Source organism: Callorhinus ursinus, unplaced genomic scaffold (assembly GCF_003265705.2).
Source record: "Callorhinus ursinus isolate GAN/ISIS: 27379988/994484 unplaced genomic scaffold, GSC_fseal_2.0 scaffold63, whole genome shotgun sequence".
Classification (NCBI taxonomy): domain Eukaryota; kingdom Metazoa; phylum Chordata; class Mammalia; order Carnivora; family Otariidae; genus Callorhinus; species Callorhinus ursinus.
In genome coordinates, this window is record NW_027397125.1 from 4,524,659 (window position 1) to 4,548,758 (window position 24,100).

A 24,100-nucleotide genomic window follows, 5' to 3' on the forward strand; every position below is an offset into this window, starting at 1 on the left:
GTTAAGCGTCCGACTCTTGATTTCGGCTCAGGTCATGATCTCAGGGTTGTGAGATCAAGCCCCATGTCAGGCTGAACTTGGAGCCTGCATAAGAATCTCTCTCTTTCCTTCTCCCAATGTTGCCCTCTGCCTTGAAAGAAAAAAGAAAAGAGAAAAGAAAAATTGCTTTCATATACACTAACAGAGAACAAGTGGAATTTTAAATTAAAAACACAATACCATTCACAATACCACCTCCAAAAATTAAATAAAGTTTAAGTCTAATAGAATATGTATAAGGTTAAGGTCTATATGAGAAAAACAACAAAACTTCTATGAACAAAATCAAAGAACTAAATAAATGAAGATATATCCTAACTTCAGAGCAAAACTTGATATTGTCAAGATGTCAGTTCCTCCCAACTTGATCTGCAGATTCAGTACAATCTCTTTTTTTTTCTAAAGATTTGTTTATTTATTTGCAAGAGGGAGAGCGCATGCATGTGTGTGCTCCTGCCCACAAGCAGGAGGGAGGGGCAGAGGAAGAGAGAATCCTGAAGCCGACTCCCAGCTTAGCAGAGAGTCCTATGCGTGGCTCAATTCTGGGACCGGAGCCGAAATCAAGAGTTGGCCACTCAACTGACTAAGCTACCCAGGCATCCCGAGATTCAATACAATTTTAATCAAAATTCCAGCAAATTATTTGTGGATATGGACAAAATAATTCTAAAGCATATATATGAAAAAGCAAAAGAATAGCCAACACACGGTCAAGAATGAAGTTTAAGTACTGACATTACTCGATTTCAGACTTCCTTTAAAGCTACAGTAATGTAAATAGTGTAGTGCTGTTGAAAAAATTAACAGATCAATGGAACTGACAAAAGAGTTCAGAAAAAGACCCACATAAATACAATCAATTGATTTTTTAAAAAGATTCATTTATTTATTTTAGAGAGAAAGAGAGCAGCAGTGGGAGGGACAGAGGGAAAGAGAATCCTGAAGCAGACTCCCCACTGAGTGAGGAGCCCAACACAGGGGCTCAATCCCAGGACCCTGAGGTCATGACCTGGGCTGATAGCAAGAGCTGGCCACTTAACCGACTGAGCCACGCAGCTCAGCCCCAACCGATTTTTAACAAAGGTGCAAAAGCAATACAATGGAACTAAGACAGGCTTTTCAATAAAGAGTGCCAGAACTGAATATCCATATGCAAAAAATGAATCTAGACATGGAGTTTATTTACAGCCTTCACAAAAATTAACTAAAAATGGATCACAGCTCTAAAGGTAAAACACAAACTATAAATCTCCTAGAACACAGGAGAAAATAAGCATAATCTTGGGTTTGGCAATGACTTTTCAGATATAACACCAAAAGTACAGTCCATGAAAGAAAGAATTGGTATGCTGAACTTAATTAAAAAAAAAAACTTCTGCTCTGCAAGAGACATAGTCAAGAAAATGAAAAGATAAGCCACAGGCTGTTAGAAAATATTTGGAAAAGACGTATCTGACATTTTGCACAAAAACTATGAAAAATAATACTAACATTTGTATGGAGCCACAAAATACCCCAAATAGCCAAAGCAATCTTAAAAAAAGAAGAATAAAGCTGGAAGTATCACAATTCCAGATCTCAATATCTACTACAAAGCTGTTGTAATCAAAACACTATGGTACTGGTACAAAAACAGACACACATATCAACAGAACAGAGCAGAGAGCACAGAAATAAACCCATGCCTCCACGGTCAATTTATCTATGACAAAGGGGAAAAAATAGTCACTTCAATAAATGGTGCTGAAGGGGCACCTGGGTGCCTCAGTTGGTTAAGCATCTGCCTTAGGCTCAGGTCAAGAACGCAGGGTGGTCCAGGGATCGAGCCCCTAGGCTCCCTGTTCAGTGGGGAGTCTGCTTCTCCCTCTCCCTCTGCCTCTCCCCCACTGTGCTGGCATGCACACTCTCTCTAATAAATAAAATCTAAATAAATTAGTTAATAAATTAATGGTGCTGAAACTGGATGGCTACATTCAAAAGGATGAAACTGGACCACTTTCTTAAACCATACACAAAAATAAACTCAATATGTTAAAGACCTAAATGTGAGACCTAAAACCAGAAAATTCCTAGAAGAAAACATAGGCCATAGAGACATTTTTCTAGATATGTCTCCTCAGGCAAGGAAAATAAAAGCAAAAATAAACTACTGGGGCTACATCATAATAAAAAGCTTTCACAAATACAAGGAAATCATTTACAAAACATAAAGGTAACCTATTGCATAAGAGTGTCTCTGTCAGAGGCGCCTGGGTGGCTCAGTCGTTAAGCGTCTGTCTGCCTTCGGCTCAGGTCAGGATCCCGGGGTCCTGGGATCGAGCCCCACTTCGGGCTCCCTGCTCGGCGGGAAGCCTCCTTCTCCCTCCCCGACTCCCCCTGCTTGTGTTCCCTCTCTCGCTGTGTCTCTGTCAAATAAATAAATAAAATCTTAAAAAAAAAAAGAGTGTCTCTGTCAATGATATATTTGACAAAGGGTGAACATCCAAAATATATAAAGAAGTTATTCAACTCAACACCAAAAAAAAAACAAAAAAAGTGATTGAAAAATGGACAGAAGATCTGAATAAACATTCTTCCAAAGAAGACATACAGATGGCCAACAGACACAGGAAAAGATGCCAAACGTCACTAATCATCAGGGAAATATGCAAATCAAAACCACAATGAGCTATCACCTCACACCTGTCAGAATGGCTAGAAAGAAAAGGACAAGAAATAACAGGTGTTGGTGAGGATGTGGAGAAGAAGGAATCTTTGTGCACTGTTGGTAGGAATGTAAATTGTTATAACCACAGTGGAAAACAGTATAGAAGTTCCTCAAAAAATTAAAAACAGAATTCAGAAGACAACTAAACTACCTTTTTATTTACATAAACTTTTCTATTCCTCAAAAGAAAATTAAAAATAGAAATACCACATGATCCAATAATTCCACTACTGGGTATTTGGTACCCAAAGAAAACAAAAATGCTAATTCAAAAAGATACATGCACATCCTGTGCTTATACCAGCTTTATTTACAAAAGCCAGATATGGAAGCAAGCCAAGTGGCCACTGATAGATGAATAAAGATGTGGTATATATACATATATGGAATGGGAAGGAATACACATTGGAATATTATGCAGCCATATAAAAGAATGAGAACTACTTTTACGTCTGGACTTGGGAGGCCCTACTTTGGTGATCAAAAGATTATTTGAAAATGGGCGGTCTCCGACCTTGTCTGAGATTTGAGTGGTACTGTGCCCAGGTGGCGCTGTGTGCAAACCAGATTAGTGAAAGGCAGGGTTCTGGTACTGAAAACCTTCGACTGCCGTTCTGTGAAAATGCTCAGTTTTCCAAAATATTGGTCCCCTGTGGGAGCAGTGGCTCTCAGTGGTGTAACGGAACTGTTACCTGGAGATGTTGACATGGCAAAGGAAAATTCCAAAACACGTGAGAGAATACTTGGTTGGAACCCGACAATCTTACCCAGCATCCTGGAGGCTGAAGAATAATGGAGCTATAGATGTCACTGACAAACAACCTTGCAAATGAGGGATCACTGTCTGCCCATGGAAAGAGTTTGCAGTAACCTTCCTAAGGGCTAATGCTATGAGATTTGCTTGTATGAAAAACAAGGAAAAGCTCTTCACTTTACTGACATGGGAAGAAAACCTACAGATCAAGACAATATACTGGTTTTTTATTTTTGTAAGCAGATCATGAAGCAGCATCAAATCTAATGTATCCATAAGAATTAAGCCATTTGCTTTTACTTTTTGTCACACTGCCCTAGTTACAACCTGTTAAATAGATTACTTTGTAGATCTAGCTCTATTTTACAGGAATGCATAGAAAACTATGTTTTTTATGGAGAAGTCTTTGTTTTCAGTTAACCAGACTTGTAATCAGATTATTCTGAATGCTTCACATTTGGTCACCTGTTTGAATTTAAAATGCGTGATTGTAATTAAAGCTGAGTGAAAATTTACAAAAAAAAAAAAAAAATGAGAACTTGCCATTTGCAATAGCATAGATGAACTTACAGGATATTATTACACTAAGTGAAATAAGTCAGACAAAGACAAATACCTATGATTTCCTTATGTGTAGAATCTAAAAAATAAATGAATAAGCAATCAAAAAGCAGAATCAGACCTATAAACACAGAGAACAAACTGATGGTTGCCAAAAAGGAGGCACATTGGGGATAAGCAAAATGGGTAAAGAGGAGTGGGAGATACAGGCTTCCAATTATGGAAAGAATACATTATGGGAATTAAAAGATACAGCATAAGGAATATAGTCAATGACATTTTAATAGTATTATATGGTGACAGATGGTAGCTACACTTGTAGTGAGCAGGTATGAATACAGAGGTGCTGAATCACTAGGTTGTACAGCTGAAACTAATGCAACATTGTGTTGTCAACTGTACTCTAATAAAAGAAGAGATGTATCTGATAAAAAAGACATCGAAAATATATAAAGAACTCTTAAAAGTCAACAATAAGAAAACAAATGAACTAATTTTAAAAAGAACCAGAAACCTTGACACCTCATCAAAGAAGATATACAGACAGATAGCAAGTAAGCACAAGTAAAGAAGCTCCACATCCTATGTCAGCAGAGGAATGGAAATTTAAACAATGAAATACCACTACACACCTATTATGATGGCCAATATCCAGAACAATGACAACACCAAATTCTGGTGAGGATGCAGAGAAAAAGGAACTCTAAATCATTGCTGGTGGGAATGCCAAATGATTCAGGCACCTTGGAAGACAGTTTGGCACTTTCTTACAAAATTAAACATACTCCTACCATATTTTCCCACAATCACACTCTTTGGTATTTACCCAAAGGAAGTGAAAAATTATGTCCACACAAAAACCTGCACACGGATGTTTATAGAAACTTATTCACAACTGCCAAAACCTGAAAGCAACCAAGATGTCCTTTTGTAGGTAAATGGATACATAAACTGTGGTATATCCAATCAATAAAGTATTACTCAGTCCTAGAAAGAAATCAGTTATCAAGCCTTGGGAAGACATGGAAGAATCTTAAATGCATATTACTAAGTAAAAAGAGCCAGCTGGAAAAGGATACATACTATAAGATTCCAACTATATGACATTTTGAAAAAGGCGGAAGTATGGGCACAGTAAAAAGATCGGTGGCTGCCAGCGGCTGGAGGGTGGGAGGGATGAACAGTTGGAAAACAGATGATATTTTGGGCAGTGATATTCTGTATGATACTATCATGGTAGATACATGTCATTGTACATGTATCCAAACCATAGAACATACAACACCAAGAGTGAATCCTAATATGAACTATGAACTTTGGGTGATAATGATATGTCAATGTAGGTTCACTGATAGTAAAAAAATTTACCACTTTGTTGAGGGGTGCTGGTAACAGGAGAGGCTACATATGTGTGGGAATAGGGGATATAAGGGATATCGCAGTACCTTCCTCTCAATTTTGCTGTGAACCTGAAACTGCTCTAAAAAATATCTTAAAATGTTTTTTTTAAAAAAGACATGGACGAACCATGAGAGACGATGGACTCAGAAACAAACTGAGGGTTCTAGAGGGGAGGGTGGTGGGGGGATGGGTCAGCCTGGTGATGGGTATTAAGGAGGGCACGTTCTGCATGGAGCACTGGGTGTTATGCACAAACAAGGAATCATGGAACACTACATCACAAACTAATGATGTAATGTGTGGTGATTAACAAAATAAAATAAAATTTAAAAAAAGACATGGAGGAAACTTTAAAGCATATTACTACGTTAAAGAGGTCAATCTGAATAAGCTACATACTGTATGATTCCAACTATATATAACATTTTAGAAAAGGTAAAAACTATGGAGATAGTAAAAAGATTAGTGGTTGTTGGGCTTGACAGGAAAGGGGAATAAACAGGCAGAACACAGAGAATTTTCAGGGTAGTGAAACTATTCTGTAGGATACCATGTCATTAAATATTTGTAAAAACCCATTGAATACAACATACAACACCAAGAGTGAACGCTAATGTCAACTATGGACTTTGGGCAATAATGACGTTTCAGTGTAGGTTCACAGCTTGTAATAAATGCACCACTCTGATAGTGGGGGAGGATGTGTATGTGTGGTGACAGAGGCTACATTGGAAATCTCTGTACCTTCCACTCAGTTTTGCTGCGAATCTAAAACTGCTCTAAAAAATGAAGATCAGTAGCTGCCAGAGGCAAGAGAGGAGGTGGTGAGGGGAGGGGGGAATGGATGAACTGGTTTTGTTTTAAGTTCAAATAAGCTGCATTTAAAAAAAATAAGTAAGAGCTAGTTGTCTGCCACTCAAGCAAAATTTCCCCACCCACACAGTACTTAAGTCTACCCATTTATCCATTCCTTCTTTAGTTTTTGTGCATGGGAACTTCTTTTGGGTGTTCACTTCCTAAAAATGGAAATGCACAAATTTACCTACAAATTCTAAAAGTTGAGGGGCGCCTGGGTGGCTCAGATGGTTAAGCGTCTGCCTTCGGCTCAGGTCGAAGGGTCCTGGGATAGAGTCCCATATTGGGCTCCTGGCTCAGCAGGGAACCTGCTTCTCCCTCTCCCTCTGCCTCTCTCCCTGCTCATGCTCGCTCTCTCTCCCTCTCTCTCTATCTCTGTGTCTCAAATGAATAAATTAAAAAAATAATAAAAAAAAATTCTCAAAGTTGAGTATTTACAAATGTCAGTGCAAAACACGTATCTGCAGGTTCTAAACTAGAAAGTATGATTCCATTCTTACTGAATAGACAACACCGCTAAAAAAAGGTTTATTAATTTTTTTAAAACTGCCTATATCAGAAAAAAGAAAGGCCTCAAATAAATTCTATCATCTTATACCTTAAAAAATTAGAAAAAGAAAAATGGAGTAAACCCCAAAGTAAGAAACAGGAAGGAAAAAATAAAATCAGAGCAGAAAACTAAAACTACCGAAAACTAAAATACAAAACATTAAGATCAACAGAGAAAATCAATGAATACAAAAGCTAATAATTTAAGATCAATAAAATTCAAAACCTCTAGCCAGCCTAGATTAGAAAAAAGATACCAACTGCCAAAGGTACCTCAAGAAGAAATAACCTAAATAGTCCTCTATTAAAGAAATGGAATTATAGTTTAAAATCCTTCCCAAGGAAAACTCTATGCCCAGATGGCTTTAAAAGTAAATTCTACCGGGGGAGGGGGAGGGGGTGAATCGGAGGGGGAGATGAACCATGAGAGACGATGGACTCTGAGAAACAAACTGAGGGTTCTAGAGGGGAGGGGGGTTAGCCTGGTGATGGGTATTAACGAGGGCACGTTCTGCATGGAGCACTGGGTGTTACATGCAAACAATGAATCATGGAACACCATATCAAAAACTAATGATGTAATGTATGCTGATTAACATAATAAAAATAAGTAAATAAGTAAATAAAAATAAGTAAAAAAGTAAATTCTACCAAACATTAAGAAGTAATACCAAATCTAGACACACTCTTCCAGAAAACTGAACAAAAGTGAACATTTGGCAACTCATTCTGAGGCCAGCATTATTTTTGTAACCCAATCCAAAGACAGTCTAAGAAAAGAAAACTACAGGGGCACCTGGGTGGCTCAGTCATTTCAGCATCTGACTCTTGATTTCAGTCCAGGTCATGATCTCAGGGTCATGAGATCAAGCCCCCATTCAGGCTCCACTTGGGACAGAGTCGGCTTGAGATTCTCTCTCTCCCTCTACCTCTCTGCCCCGCCCCAGACTCGCACGCACTCTTTCTCAAAATAAATAAATGAAATCTTTAAAAAAGGAAAAGAACACTACAGGCCAAGATCCCTCATGAACACAGATGCAAAAATTCCTTTAAATTTCAAAAAGCTGAATTCAGTAATATATAAAAATGGTAACATTATCAAGGCCAGGTGGGATTTATCCCAGGAATGCAAGTTTGGCTTAACAGTGGGGGGGGGGGGGGTTTCCAATCAATGTACTTCACCTCATTAACAGATTAAAAAAGAAAAAAAAACCTATCATATCTATCAAAATATGAAGAAAACTGATTTGACAAAATCTAATATCCATGGCTAATAAAAACTCTCAGCAATTTAGGAACAGAAGGAAACTTCCTAAATATCATATATAAGGTTAAAAGATTACTTTCCCCCTGGGACACCTGGGCGGTTGAGTTGGTTAAGTGTGGGATTCTTGATTTTGGCTCAGGTCATGATCTCAGGGTCATCAGATCGAGCCCCTCTCATGGGGCTCCATGCCCATGCATGGAGCCTGCTTAAGATTCTCTCCCTCTGCCCTTCCCCCTGCTCATGTTCTCCCTATCTCTAAAATAAATAAAATCTTTAAAATAAAAATTACTTCCCCCCGAATATCAAGAACAAAGCAAAGATGCTCACTCTCACCACTTAAATATTTAACAATAAAAAATAAGGGGCAGATCAAAAAGGATAAAGTACAACTATCTTATTTGTAGTTGCCATGATCATCTAATGAAGAAAATCCCATGGAATCAATTAAGCTACTGGAAATAAATTTTCAGCAAGTTTGCAAGGTACCAGATAACCATGAAAAATTTTAAAATGTATTTCTACGTACTAATAAGGAACAATCAGAAAATGACATTTTTTTTTAAGATTTTTTTATTTGACAGAGAGAGAGAGAGAGAGAGAGAGAGAGAGAGAGAGAGAGAGAGGGAACACAAGCAGGGGGAGTGGGAAAGGGAGAAGCAGGCTTCCCGCTGAGCAGGGAGCCTGATGCGGGGCTTGATCGCAGGACCCTGGGATCACGACCTGAGCCGAAGGCAGACACTTAACGACTGAGCCACCCAGGAGCCCCAGAAATTGACATTTTAAAAAAAGATCCTAATAGCATCAAAAAACATCAAATATTTAGGAATAGAGCTGAAAAAAGATGTAAAAAACCTGCACATTTGTTGCTAAGATAAAGACTTAAATAAATGAAGAGATGTACTCTTTTCATGAATCAGAAGACTCGATGTTGTTAAGACATCAATTCTCCCTCAAAATGGTTTGTAGACTCAATGCAGTTTAAATCAAAATACAGGCAATTTTATTTCTACAACTTAACAATCCGATTCTAAAATTCACATAAAAACAGAACGTAGAATAGCCACAATGACTTCGAAAGAGAAGAACAAAGTTGGAAGATGGATCCTACCAGACCTAACTGGTTATTATAAAGCTACAGTAATCAAGATTGTGTGGTATTAAATGTAAAAGCAGATAAACACATCAATGGAGAACTGATACATATATGGTCAAATGGGTTTCAACAAATGTGGGTAAAGGCAATTCAGTGGAGACATGTGGGTCTAGAAAAACTGGTTATCTATAATTCAATAGATAGGTCATTCAGTAAGTGAACTTTGATGTATAACTCACATTATATGCAAAATTTAACACAAAATGGATCAGACTTAAATGTGAAACATAAAAATATAAAACTTCCAGAAGAAAACATATTAAAAAATGTATATGCTGGGCATTTAATTAATGTTGGGGTCATGGGTTCAGGCCCCGCACTGGGGTCCACACCGGACATGGAGTCTACGTTAAAAAAAAAAAAAAAGTCCGTTGAAGCCACTGAGTGGGAAAAATACCTGCAAAAATAATGTACCTGATAAAGACTTGCATCCAGAACACATAATGGCTCACAAAATACAGTATTAAGAAAACAAACAAGCCAATAAAAAAGGGCAAGTAGCGGATAAATCTGAGCAGACCTTGACCAAAGAAAATTAAAAAATGTCAAATATGCACATGGAAAGATGTTCCACATAATGTAGTCATTAAAGAAATACAGACTGAAACCACACTGAGAAATTACTGCATACCCACTAGAAATGCTAAAATTATAATGACTGATCATACCAAGTGTTGCAGAGAATGTAGAGGAATAGGAACTCTGGTACATTGCTGGCAGAATCGTGGTACAACTATTTTGGAAAATACTGGAATAGTGTCTTAAAAAATTAAGGATGCACTTACCATGTGACCTAGTTATTCCATTCCTCAGTATTTATGCAAGAAAAATCTGTCTGTATAAAGACTTCTATAATGTTCGCAGTACCTTTATTTGTAATAGTCAAAAACTGGAAAACAATCTGAATGTCCATCAATTACTGAATGGATAATCATTATGTCCATACAATAGCAAGTAGTCAGCAAGAAAAAGAAATAAGCTACTGATACACACAAAATGGATGAATCTCAAAATACTTATGCTGAGTGAAGTCAAATAAAAAAGTGTACATAGTGTATGTTTCCATTTTTAACATTCTAGAAAGTTCAAACTAGAACTTTCAGATCATCATATGACTCAATACAATAGCTAGTCCTCATATTATTATGACATGGTTAACTTTTTTTTTCTTTAACTTGGCTTCCGGCATATTCATATCCTCTTGGTTTTCTTCCAAACGCTGGCCTCTTCTTCTCAGTCTTGTTGACTAGTTTCCCCTCTTCTTTCCACACTGGCAGCCCTAGGGCTTCCTAAGACCTCTTCTCCCTACCTGCACTCACTCCTCCACGGGCACCCACTCTTAGGGCTTAAAGTAAACTCTATAGAGATACAACTCCCAAATTTATATCCAAAGTCTGGACCTCTTTCCCAAATGCCAGACTATGCATGCCACTGGCTAATTAACATTTCTACTTGGATGTCTAATAAATATCTCAACCTTAATGTAGGCAGAAGACCCCTGCCAAGATGTCCACATCCTAATCCTTGAAACCTGTGGTATGTTATATTACATGGCAAAAGGGCCTTTGCTAATGTAACTAAGGTTACATACTTTAAAACAAGAAAATTATCCTGGATTTTTCAGGTAGGCCCAATCTAATCTCATGAACCCTTAAAAGAACTTTCTCTGGCGAGAAGCAGAAGAGTTGCAGCCGAAGTCAGAGAGATTCCAAGGGTGGGAAGGATTCAACAAGCCACTGCTGGCTCTGAAATGGAGAGACTCATGTGCAAGGACTGAAGAGAGCCTCTAGAACATAAGGGCAGACCCCAGTTGAGAGCCAGAAAGGAAACGGGCATAAATCTAACCAGCTGAATGAGCTTAGAAGCACTTGCTCCCAGGTGAGAACTCAGGCCATCCAACACTTTGATTTCACCTTTGAAAGACCCAGAGTAACCAGCTGAGCCCACCCAGTCTTCTGGCCTACAGAACAAGAACGTAATAGGTTTATATTGTTTTAAACTGCTAAATTTGTTCTGACAGCAGGAGGATACAAATACCATAATCCAAAACTGAATTCATCTTGCCCTCAACCTACCACACACCCACAGCCTTTCCCATCTTTGTTAACAGCAATCCATTCCCAGCCCAATACCCTTTGACTCTTCCTTGGATCCTCTCTTTCTCTCACACCTCTCATCTTCTCTGTGAGAAAGCTACTTTTAAATATACTCAGAATCTGATCACCTCTCACTACCTCCATTGTTAACACCATCTCTCTCTGCATTATTGTACTAATCTCCTAATGGCCTCCCTGCTTCCATCCTTGACTCTCTACAGTCTATCTGCAACGAAGCAGCCATAGATCCTTACAGAACCTAAGACAGATCATACTACATCTCAGTTCAAAATGCACCAATGGCTCACTTTTCATTCAAACTAAAAAACCAAGCCATTCCACTGGCTTTTAGAGCCCCTGCATGACTGGTCCCTTGCCCAGCCTCATTTCCTACTGTACTTCCTTCCACCCCACCCCTGTTGCCTATGTCTCCACTATCTTTCCCTGTCTCCATTTATTTTCAAATTAGGCATATAATAATAATCTTAATAATATTTAACATTTACTATAATAACTGTAACGCTTCCTATGAACCAGATATTGTAATTGTTTCACATGTATTTTCTCACTCAATTCCAGTATTTCCCCCACTTTACAGAAGAATGAAACTGAGTTACAAAGAGGTTAATTAACCTAAGAGCTCATTCAGTAAGTGGTGAAGCCAGAATTCAAAATCTCAGGTGGTCAAAACCCACTCTACAGCCCAAATTCTTAATCTCAATGATGCCCACCTCCCAAGTAGTTAGCCTTACTCAATTACTTTTCAAAAGCAAGTATAGAATAAACAGATGGTAGGATAAAGGACTAAGAAATGGGAATCCTAAAGTGCTTAATGTAGGGTTAAAGAGGTGGGAAAAGTTAAAGGGAACCAGGACACTGGGAATGACAACACTTCTTAAAGATAAAAGCCAGCACACAACTAGTTCTTATATGAAACAAAATATGGCACTTAAAACTTACTTTCTCTGTGGTAACAGTCAAAGAAGGAACCAATGCAGGTGATGGTTCTGGTTGCTTCTTATGTTTTTGTTTGTGTTTGTCCTTTTCTTTATATTTCTAGAAATGAATAGAAATAAAATCCAATTTAAATTTAAATCATAATCATATATATATACAATAAAGATGAGTTTCTTTCATAATTCTGTTTAGTAATTCAAAATGTTAATGAATACTTGACAAAAAATAAAAAGATCACTTCGGCTGATCGTGTTCTTATTTTATAAACAATACTAGTAATATAACATTACTAGCGTAAGTTATCTTAAAGTGACTTCAACATACTTATTCTTAACCAACCTAAAATTATGTATAAACAACTGAAGCCCATAATTATTTGCTACCTTTATATCTGGCAAACTGTATTTTCTTCCTGTTAAAAACACGAAATACTTCTGTATACATTTTATAAATTGCACTTTAAAATTAACATAGCACTTTGACATGCATTATCACATTAGGATAGTGTCAGATTCTACATCACTATACGTTAAATTCTATGGCGCACAAACTAAAAACTCAGGCAAAATATTCTTTCCTAGGTTTACTCAGAAAATGAATGAAGTGGGGCGTCTGGGTGATTCAGTCGGTTAAGCATCTGACTTTTTCATTTCAGATCTCAGGATCATTAGACTGGGCCCAGAGTCAGGCTCTGTGCTCAGCAGGGAGTCTACTTGAGATTTCCCTCCCTCACTCACACATGTGCTCTTTTCTCTTTCTCTTTCTAAAAATCAATCTTTAAAAAAGGAAATGAATGAATTAGCTATCTCTAAAAAAATAATCTAAAGTCGTGGTGTGCTACTTCCACTTTGAAGTACTAAAACTGATGAACTGACTATAAGAATTCAATTAATTAGAAGTTAATTACATATTAGGAGCCCAACTTTATTTAACGACAAAAAATTTTAACCAAATTGTTTTCATTTGTTCGAATCGATATGTAAGAATCAGTATTGAGTGTGAAATTTACTATCCTTTAAATTTTAATAGTGACAGATCTTAATAATGATCTGCTAATCATGCATCAGTTTCTTTGCATCTATACAAAAATACTGATTTGAAGGGGCATGCACACTCCTCCCATCATAAGATGTCCTCTTCTCTACCCACATAAACCTGGTTAGCTTTGTGACTTGCTTTGGCCAAGAGGATATGGCACAGTGATGTACATGTTCAGAAGCTCAAAGCTTTAAGAAGTCTTAAATGGCTTCCACTTTTGCCCTTTGGATTCCAGCCCCCATGTAAATAATGAGTTCATACTCTCTAACAGAGAAGCCAAGTAGACACTGAGACTCTATGGAGAACTGAGGCATCCCACCCTACAGCCAGCACCGGACATGTGAGTAAGACTGTCTTGCTGGAATTATTTAGTAAAACACTTAAAATGTCAAAAGAATAAAAAAAATAAAATAAAATAAAAACCCTATCTTACACCACCCCACCAGTCACCAGTTGAATGTAGCCCCATGGGTAAACCCAGTTGATACCACATGAAAGAAAGATGAATTGTTCCTGATGAGCCCTGCCTGTTATAAGCCACTATAAGTTGTGGGGTGTTTTCTCAAGCAACAGTAGCTAACTGAAACAGGACTAGAATCCACAATTGGGTAATTTATAAATATAAGGCTCAAATGATCCTGGGGTCTGTAAGTTCTCTATCAATATTTTTCTCCCGTAAAGATAATAAAGGGGGATGCCTGGGTGGCTCAGTCGTTAAGCGTCTGCCTTTAGCTCAGGTCATGATCCCAGGGTCCTGGGATCGAGTCCAACATCAGGCTCCCTGCTCTGCGGGAAGCCTGCTTCTCCCTCTCCCACTCTCTCTGCTTGTGTTCCCTCTCTCGCTGTCTCTCTCTGTCAAATAAATAAAATCTTAAAAAAAAAAAAAGGTAATAAAGAAGGCTTTTCTGTCCTTCCTGTTCTACTTCCCATAATGGCTTTTATTCATCAAGGGTAGAAGAGCTGGGATGATTTAATAGTAAATGACCCAACAAGGCAAACAAACATTTAAAACATGAAAACTACTTGAGAGTAAAAGGCAAAGTATGCACATGTACACACAGGAGAATATGAACATACTGAAATCATCATGGAATTAAACAGAACTCTGGTCCTATGTGATACATCAAGAAATGTATCCTGAGATGAGGCCTACAAATATTCAGTGTTAAAAGACTGAACACATTAAATTATTACTCTGTAAAGTAACAATCAGAGCAGTATGATTACTTTCATTAAAGAGATAGGCTGATTTTTCTCTGGAAATAGTTTGGAGGTTCCTCAAAAGGTTAAAAATAGAACTCCCTTTGATCCAGCAACTGCATTACTAGATATTTACCCAAAGGATACAAAAATACAAAAAATACTGATTCGAAGGGGCACACACACCCCAACGTTTATAACAGCATTATCAACAAACTATGGAAAGAGCCCAAATGTCCACAGACTGATGAATGCATAAAGACGTGGTATATATATATCCACAATGGAATATTACTCAGCCACAAAAATCTTAACATTTGCAATGATGTAGATGGAGCCAGAGAGTATTATGCTAAGTGAAATAACTCAGAGAAAGACAAATACCATATGATTTGACTCATATGTGGAATTTAAGAAACAAAACAAATGAAGATTGGTGCGGGGAGGGAGGCAAACCAAGAAATAGACTCTGGAGGGGACATGATGGGGGGATGGGGTTTTGTTATTTTTTTAAGATTTTATTTATTTATTTGACAGAGAGAGACACAGCGAGAGAGGGAACAGAAGCAGGGGGAGTGGGAGAGGGAGAAGCAGGCTTCCCGCCGAGCAGGGAGCCTATGCGGGCCTCGATCCCAGGACCCTGGGATCATGACCTGAGCCGCAGGCAGATGCTTAACCAACTGAGCCACACAGGCGCCCCTGGGGGGATGGGTTTAAATACGTGATGGGGATTAAGGAGGGCACTTGTGAGGAGCACTGGGTATTGTATGTAAGTGATAAATCACTAAATTTTACATCTGAAACTAATATTACACTTTATGTTAACTAACTAGAATTTAAATAAAAATTTGGAGAAAGATTTAAGAGAGAGAGAGACAGGTTGATTTAATACATCAGTAGAACAAAATGAATTTCCAGAAAAAGACTCAATAATATGTAAATATTTAGCAAAATATAAGGAAGGGTTTCCAAATCTGTAGGGAACAACTAAAATTACAAAATAATGGTACTGGAAAACCTGGTTAATAATCTGGGGAAAAATATCTTATTAAAAGTAAAACAAAATCCAGATGGATTCTTTTAAAGCGTTAAGTGACAAAATAATCTACAAGTCTGGCAGAAAATATTTTTGAAATCTTTAACTTTTAGGAAGAAAAGACTCTTCTAAGTATAAACACAAAGTAAGAAATTAGGAAGGGAAAAAGCAGTTTAGTTATTCAAATTTAAAATGCTTCTACATTTAAAAACCATTAAAAAGCAAAATCCTGGAAAATGAGTAAAATTAATATGTCCTATATTTCAGCACTGTTTAAACTTTTTTACAAACAAATAAAAAAGATAAATGCCACAGAACAATGTACAAAGGACAGTTCATGAAAGAAATAGTCACTGAACAACAACAACAAATGTGCAACTCAACCATTAAAGAAGTAAAGGTAATATTTTTCTCTCACCTAGTGATCAAAATTGTTGGGTTTTGTTTTTGATGATATGACCCAATGTTGACCCGGCTATAGTGAAATGATATATATATAAATATGTGAAGGACAATTTTAAAAGCAAGAATTAGAAACCATAAAAATGCTTTTTGTCCTAGTAATTTCACCTCCAGGAGGCGAACAAAGGTTTAAATACAGTTTATTATAGTACTATTGGCGATAAGAAAAAAAAAAAAAAACTGAAAACAATCTGAATATGCAAAAAGAGATATGATTGAAAAAATTATTATAAAACCACATAAGGGCCATTAAAAGAGGTATGTTCTGTAGGAATACTTAGAGATTGAGAACAATGGTTAATATGAGTTTGTTTTTAAAATGTATTATGCATGGAGAGAAAACAACCAGAAGGAAATAAACCAATACTGGATATTTTTTATGTAAAGCCATAGGTCAGGACAACCAGTGTCACTCCCAAGTCAATCAGTGTGCACAATGAACAATAAAAATAATCAGAATTATACAAATACATAAGTTATCTCATTTAATCCTTAAAAGAGCCCTGCGAGGACCCATTTTCATAGATCAGAAACAAATCGCTTAAACAACCACAAAGTAGATTCTTTTATCTACACTCCCAAAGAAACTTAACCTAAACTTTTAAAAAGCAGACTTTTTAATTTTAATGTTAATCACCATACATTACATCATTAGTTTTTGATGTAGTGTTCCATGATTCATTGTTTGCGTATAACACCCAGTGCTCCACGCAGAATGTGCCCTCTTTAATACACATCACCAGGCGAACCCATCCCCCCCCTCCCCTCTAGAACCCTCAGTTTGTTTCTCAGAGTCCATAGTCTCTCATGGTTCGTCTCCCCCTCCGATTTCCCCCCCTTCATTTTTCTCTTCCTACTTTTATTTTTTTAACACATAATGTATTATTTGTTTCAGAGGTACAAGTCTGTGATTCATCAGTCTTACACAATTCACAGCGCTCACCATAGCACATACCCGCCCCAATGTCTATCACCCAGCCCCCCGTCCCTCCCACCCCCACCACTCCAGCAACCCTCAGAGTTTGTTTCCGAAGATTAAGAGTTCCTCATATCAGCGGTATACATGTCTTTCTCTGATTGACTTATTTCGCTTAGCATAATACCCTCTAGAAAAGCAGACCTTTTTTAATTAAAAAAAATAGATAAGGTATCCATGATGAGAAATTTTAACATGGAAATTTAAAAGAGTGGGGAAAGGAAGGAACGAAAAGGAAGCAAAGAAGGAAGGGAGAGAAAAATTTCTATTTTAAAGTAGCTTTAGGGACGCCTGGGGGTGGCTCAGTGGGTTAAGCGTCTGCCTTCAGCTCAGGTCATGATCCCAGGGTCCTGGGATCGAGTCCCGCATCGGGCTCTCTGCTCCACGGGGAGCCTGCTTCTCCCTCTGCCTCTGTCTCTCAAGAATAAATAAATAAAATCTTTAAAAAAAAATAAAGTAGCTTTAAATCCACAATGAACTATTTTCCATGTAAAGAAACTAAGGAATGAGTTATACAGGAGTTTTTAACCTACATTTACAGTTTCCATGTCCAAACTGGAAGGGGTGAAGAAATTCTGAAAGGAAAATTAAAGGATAAGACTGTAGAGATAATACTTAAATTCACATCTTCAGACCCAAAGAAATTAAACAGATCTCAGAGAGTTTTGAAAGTACACATACAATCACTGAACCACTAACAGAAATGTTTAGGATAAATTAGAAAGTAAATTCTAGAAGGAATGCAATCTCGAGCTTGAGCTTACTTACCAGAAAAATTCTAGGGTAAATTTTTTTTTAAGATTTTTTTTTTTTATTCATTTATTTGAGAGAGAGGGAGAGCACAAGCAGGGGGACCAGCAGGCAAACGGAGAAGCAGACTCCCCACTGAGCAAGGAGCCCTAACACAGGGCTCGATCCCAGGACCCTGGGATCATGACCTGAGCCCAAAGCAGATGCTTAACCACCTGAGCCAGGCGCCCCCTACAGTAAATTTTTAACAAAGGTTAAAAAGGCTAGTATGTAGTAAAGAATTTCATTATCACTAAGTGCCAAGAAGAGTTCATCAGGGAGCTTAATATTAGAAATTAATACATAGTCATAACATAAGAAAGAAAATGAGTTATTTTAACATAATTCAATTCTGTGTTGGAATTGAGTGAATTTCCAAAAAGGAAAGAGTGCCTATGTTCAAATAACTCTCAGCGCTTAAAAAGGTGATGTGAAATCACATTATACTTTTCCAGTGTTAAACAAGTAAAAAAACAAATGAACAAAAACCAGCAAAAAATAAATAAGTAAATAAAATAAGAAAGCCAACAGCAAACAAAACTGGGGAGATGGGAAAGGCAGATAATAATTCATTAAACAAAAACTGGCAACCAAGCAATGAAATAAGAGATTTTAGAAACAGAGCAGAAATTCTCCTGGTCTGAGCTATAATATTCAGCTGTTAATCCTCTTTCCAATTCCTTGCAATTCTTAGAATACCACAAAAACTCCCAAATTTGGAAAGAAGAAATCTTTTATCTTTTTGTTATCCTGCCTCCTTAATTTGTTCTTTTTCTGTCTAAGGAGTAGGACCAGCTTCAGGGCAGAAATAGGAAAAAGCAGGAGAGAAAGACATGAAGAGTGATGAGGTGCTCTTTGAAAGTCAAGGATCTAGGCTAAGAATGAGTTACATAAAATCTTAGGGTATTATCCCATAGGAATGAACCCCCACACAGCGAAAGATTAAAATCTAGTATAAGACATTTAATCAACTATTTAAAAAGAGATCTGAGCCTGCCCTACCATTCCCTCTGGCTTCAGAAAGAGGCAAAAATACTTATTAGTCTCACATACCTCAACATAATAAAGACCTTATATGAAACATCCACAGCCAATATCACACTCAATGGTGAAAAACTGAGAGCTTTTCCCCTAAGATCAGGAACAAGATGTCCACTCTGACCACTTTTAATCAACACAGTACTGGAAGTCCTTGCCACAGCAATCAGACAACATAAATACATAAATGGCATACAAATTGGTAAGGAAGAAATAAACTCCTTATAGATGACATGATGCTATATAGAGAAAACCTGAAAGACTCCAACAAAAAACTACTAGAACTGATAAATGAATTCAGGAAAATCAAAGGATACAAAAATCGGCATACAGAATCCGCTCCATTCCTATACACTAATAATGAAGTAGTACAAAGTGAAATTAAAACAATCCCACTCACAACTGCACCAAAAATAATAAAATATCTAGGAATAAACTCAACCAAAGAGGTGAAAGACCTGTACTCTGAAAACACTGATGAAAGTCAAAAGAATGCAAAGAAATGGAAAGACATTCTACGCTCATGAACTAGAAGGACAAATATTGGTAAAATGTCTATACCACCCAAAGCACTCTAAACATTTAATCCCTAACAAAATAATGACATTTTTCATAAAACTAGAACAATCCTAAAATTTATATGGAACCACAAAAAGATCTCGAATAGCCAGAGCAATGTTGAAAAAGAAAAACTAGAGGTATCACAATTCCAAATTTCAAGTTATATTACAAAGCGGTTAGTAATCAAAACAGTATGGTACTGGCATTAAAAACAGACACACAGATCAATGGACTAGAACAGAAAACCCAGAAATAAATCCACAATTTTAATGACAAAGGAGGAATGAATATGCAAAGGGGAAAAGACAGTCTCTTCAACAATTGGTTTTGGGAAAATTAGCCACATGCAAAAGAATGAAATGGGACCACCTTCGTTCACCATACACACATAAAAAAAAAAACCTCAAAATGGATTAAAGACCTAAATGTGTGACCTGAAACCATAAAAATCCTTGAAGAGAACACAAGCAGGAATTTCTGTGACATCAGTCATATCAACATTTTTCCAGATATGTCTCCTGGGGCAAGGGAAATAAAAGCAAAAAATAAACTATTAGCTCTACATCAAAATAAAAAGTTTCTGAACAGTGAGGGAAACAATCAAAACTAAAAAGCCCACTGACCTCTGTAAATGACATATCCGATAAAGGGTAAGTTATCCAAAATATATAAAGAACTGATACAGCTCAACACCTAAAAAAAATAATCCAATTAAAAGAGGCAAAAGACACGAACACACATTTTCCCAAAGAAGACATACAAGTGACCAACAGACACATGAAAAGATGCCCAACATTACTCAGATCGGGGAAATGCAAATCAAAACTACAGTATCAGCCTGTCATGGCTAAAATAAAAAAAACACACCAAACAAGAAATGTTGGCAAGGATATGGAGAAAAAGGAACCCTCTTGCACTGTTGGTAGGAATGCAAAGTGGTGCACCATTCTGGAAAACAGTAAACGGAGGTTCCTCAAAAATTATGATCTATGATCCAGTAATTGCATTATTTGGTATATACCCTAAAAAATATAAAAACACAAATTCAGAAGGATACATGCTCCCCTGTGTTCACCGAAACATTACTTACAGTAGCCAAACCATGCAAGCAGCCCAAGTATCCATCAACAGGTGAATGGATAAAGAAGATGTGGTATATATACACAATGGAATATTATTCAGCCATGAAAAAATGAAATCTTGGCATTTGCAACAACATGAATGGGGCTAGAGAGTATAATGCTAACAGGCAAAATAAATCAGTGAGAGAAGGATGAAAACCATATGCTCTCACTCATATGTAGAATTTAAGAAATAAATGAGCAAGGGGAGGGGAAAAAAAGAGCAAGAGAGACAAACCAAGAAACAAACTCCTTACTACAGGGAACAAACTGATGGTTACCACAGAGTAGGTGGGTGGGGATGGATGAAATGGCGGACAGGATTAAAGGGTACATTATCATGATGGAAAAAAAATACTTCGCCCTCAAACCCTAGCCTCAAAAATGGTGAGAAGAGATTCAAGAAATTACCTAAATTATAGTGGAGCAAATGCCTAGAGCCTCCCAAACATGAGTAAGATGAAAAACTATTGCACAGCCAAGAGACTACAGCCAAAAAAAAAAAAAAAAAAAAAATATATATATATATATATATATACACACATATATATATAAAGAGCATAACATGCATAAGATAACCAAAACTCTCAACCTAGGAGTAAATATAACCCAGCATAAAAGTATTTCTCAAAACTGCCCCCATGCTAAATAAAACTTACTTTGAATATAAATTCATACGAAACTCAAGAATGAAATGACAAAACAGAAAAAAGATAAATCAGGGACTGGGAACCAAATAATTTAAAAACTAAAAGAGAACAGATAAACGGAAACAGCAAGGAATAGAATAAACATTGTTGAAAATAAAAACACTGCTAAAAGGCTTGAAATAATCAGAGTGTACAAATGAAAAACAGCAGATATTAAAGCAGTTGAGAGGAACTAATAGCGGAAATGCGGAGAAAGGGGAACCCTCCTACACTGTTGGTGGGAATGCAAGCTGGTGCAACCACTCTGGAAAACAGTATGGAGGTTCCTCAAACAGTTGAAAATAGAGCTACCCTATGGCCCAGCAATTGCGCTACTAGGTATTTACCTCAAAGATACAAATGTAGGGATCCAAAGGGGCACCTGCACCCCATTTATAGCAGCAATGTCCACAATAGCCAAACTATGGAAAGAGCCCAGATGTCCATCGACAGATGAATGGATAAAGATGTGGTATATATACACAATGGAATATCAGCCATCAGAAAGGATGAATACTTGCCATTTGCATCACCGTGGATGGAACTGGAGGGTGTTATGCTGAGTGAAAGAAGTCAATCAGAGAAAGACAATTATCATATGGTTTCACTCATATGTGGAATATAAAAAACAAAACAGAGAAGCATAGCAGAAGGACAGGGAAAATAAAACGAGATGAAATCAGAGGGGGAGACAAACCGTAAGAGACTCTTAATCATAGGAAACAAACTGAGGGCTGCTGGAGGGGGGAGGGGGGGCATATGGGGTAACTGGGTGATGGACATTAACAAGGGCACAGGATATAATGAGTTATATAAGACTGATGAAAAATTGGGGCGCCTGGGTAGCTCAGCTGGTTAAGCGTATACATTCAGCTCAGGTCATGATCCCAGGGTCCTGGGATTGAGCCCCACATTGGGCTCCCTGCTCAGTAGGGAGCCTGTTTCTCCCTCTCCCTCCGCCGCTCCCCCACTTGTGCTCTCTCTGTCAGATGGCGCCTGGGTGGCTCAGTCGTTAAGTGTCTGCCTTCAGCTCAGGTCATGATCCCAGGGTCCCGGGATCGAGCCCCGCATCGGGCTCCCTGCTCAGCGGGAAGCCTGCTTCTTCCTCTCCCACTCCCCCTGCTTGTGTTCCCTCTCTCGCTGTCTCTCTCTCTGTTGAAAAATAAATAAAATCTTTTTAAAAATAAATAAATAAAATCTTTTAAAAATTTTTTACAAATAACATAAAAAAAAAGACTGATGAATCACTGAAGTCTACCTCTGAAACTAATGATACACGATATGCTAATTAACTAAAAGTAAATTAATTTTAAAGAGAGAGAAAGAGGAATACATACAGAAAACAAAAATAATCAAACATATGGATAATTCATGTCCCTAAAGTAGAGAATCCAAGGAATGGGGAACAAAAGATATAGTCAAACATAAAAGTTGACAAAATAAATCATTCTAAAAAACTCTTGTTATAGAATGTTTAACAGCAAGACTTACTGTAATTAAACTTAGTAGAATACAAGGGGAAAGTGGGCAGGGAGGGGGACGCCAAGGATTGTCTTTGGTCTTCTCCACGGCAATATTCCAGGCCCACTGTTTAAATTCTTAGGGGAAATAAAGTGTGACCCAACGATATTATATACAGCCAAGATACATAAATTCTAAAAGGAAGAAAGATGTTCCACTATGAAAAAACTCAAGAGAAGGTCCTAAGAACTTATTCTTGAAAAAAACTTGACAATAAAATTCAGCCAATTTAAGAGATGATATAAAGAACTTACTGGAGAAGCTGTGGTAAAAGAACTGGTAGTGACCATCTAACAAATTTAAATACAAAACAAACCTAAAAAAAACCGAGGAAGTAACTGTTTACAAACCTGAAAGATACAACATAAACATCTTAAAAAACAAACTGGATAGCAGGAAACGAACGAGAGCAGCACGAGGATGTTAAGGCTTTCATAGCAGGCCTTGATACAGATTTTGAAGCATTTAGTTAATAACAGAACATAACAGTTTGCCACCAAACAGTAATTATACATAAATCTCTTCCTTGTAGATAAAGTTCCTGATTTTCTTTGGCTAATCACTCTCTCATATCCTCATGAAAGTGGCGTCATACTCCAACCCAGAGGTGAACATGGGTGTGTCTGAGCCAATTAAGATAAATCTATTCTCCTCAGTCACTGGCTGCTTTAGGTCTAGGAAAGGTTGAGGTTGGGATAATAAATTAGAAGGGGGCATTTTCTGTGATACGGCTGTGAACATTCTTTTCTCTCTTTTAAGATTTATTTATTTGAGTGCGGGAGCACTCGCACACAAGTGGGGGAGGGGGAGAGAATCTTGAAGCAGACTCCTGCTTGAGCACAGGGTCCCCACATGGGGCTCGATCTCATGACTCTGAGATCATGACCTGAGCTGAAACCAAGAGTCAAGAGTCGGTTGCTTAACTGCACCACCCAGGCGCCCCCCACTGTTCTCTTTCTTAATAAGGTACTCCCTTCCTGCCGTCAGATGCTCAGGTATTACAACAAACCCTTGGAACAACTGCAGTGACCTGGCAATCATGCCTAGAAAAGTCAAGAAAACCACAAAAAAACACAACAATGCCCTGCCACTCTTGGATTGGCTACTGACAAATTAACCAATCTTATAAAAGTCTAGTCTTTAAACTTAGGCAAAAACAGCAAATTCCCTATTGCTTTAGCAATATTCTGTTATAGCTGAGAGCATCTGAACTGGAAAGATAATGTTTTTGTTTGGTTTTGTAATCTTTTATTACACACACTTCAAGTTGTATTTAAGGAAATAACATCTCTTGTGGTAAGAAAATTTTATTTGAAGTTCAATAATGTTA

General features: G+C 37.5%; 1 protein-coding gene across 15 annotated transcripts in view; it reads right to left on the reverse strand.

Annotated features, from left to right (window-relative positions):
- Nucleotides 1-24,100, reverse strand: part of MLLT10 (MLLT10 histone lysine methyltransferase DOT1L cofactor) — a 208,027-nt gene that overhangs the window by 77,023 nt on the left and 106,904 nt on the right. For 12 of the 15 annotated variants that reach the window (XM_073885578.1, XM_073885577.1, XM_073885587.1 and 9 more), the window contains 2 exons: nt 17,585-17,626; nt 12,343-12,438 (listed from right to left, as the gene is read on the reverse strand). In XM_073885578.1, the coding sequence (XP_073741679.1) occupies nt 12,343-12,438; nt 17,585-17,626 (138 nt within the window). The remainder of the gene's footprint in view (nt 1-12,342; nt 12,439-17,584; nt 17,627-24,100) is intronic. The other 3 variants (XM_025891913.2, XM_025891911.2, XM_025891908.2) reach the window with 1 other exon arrangement.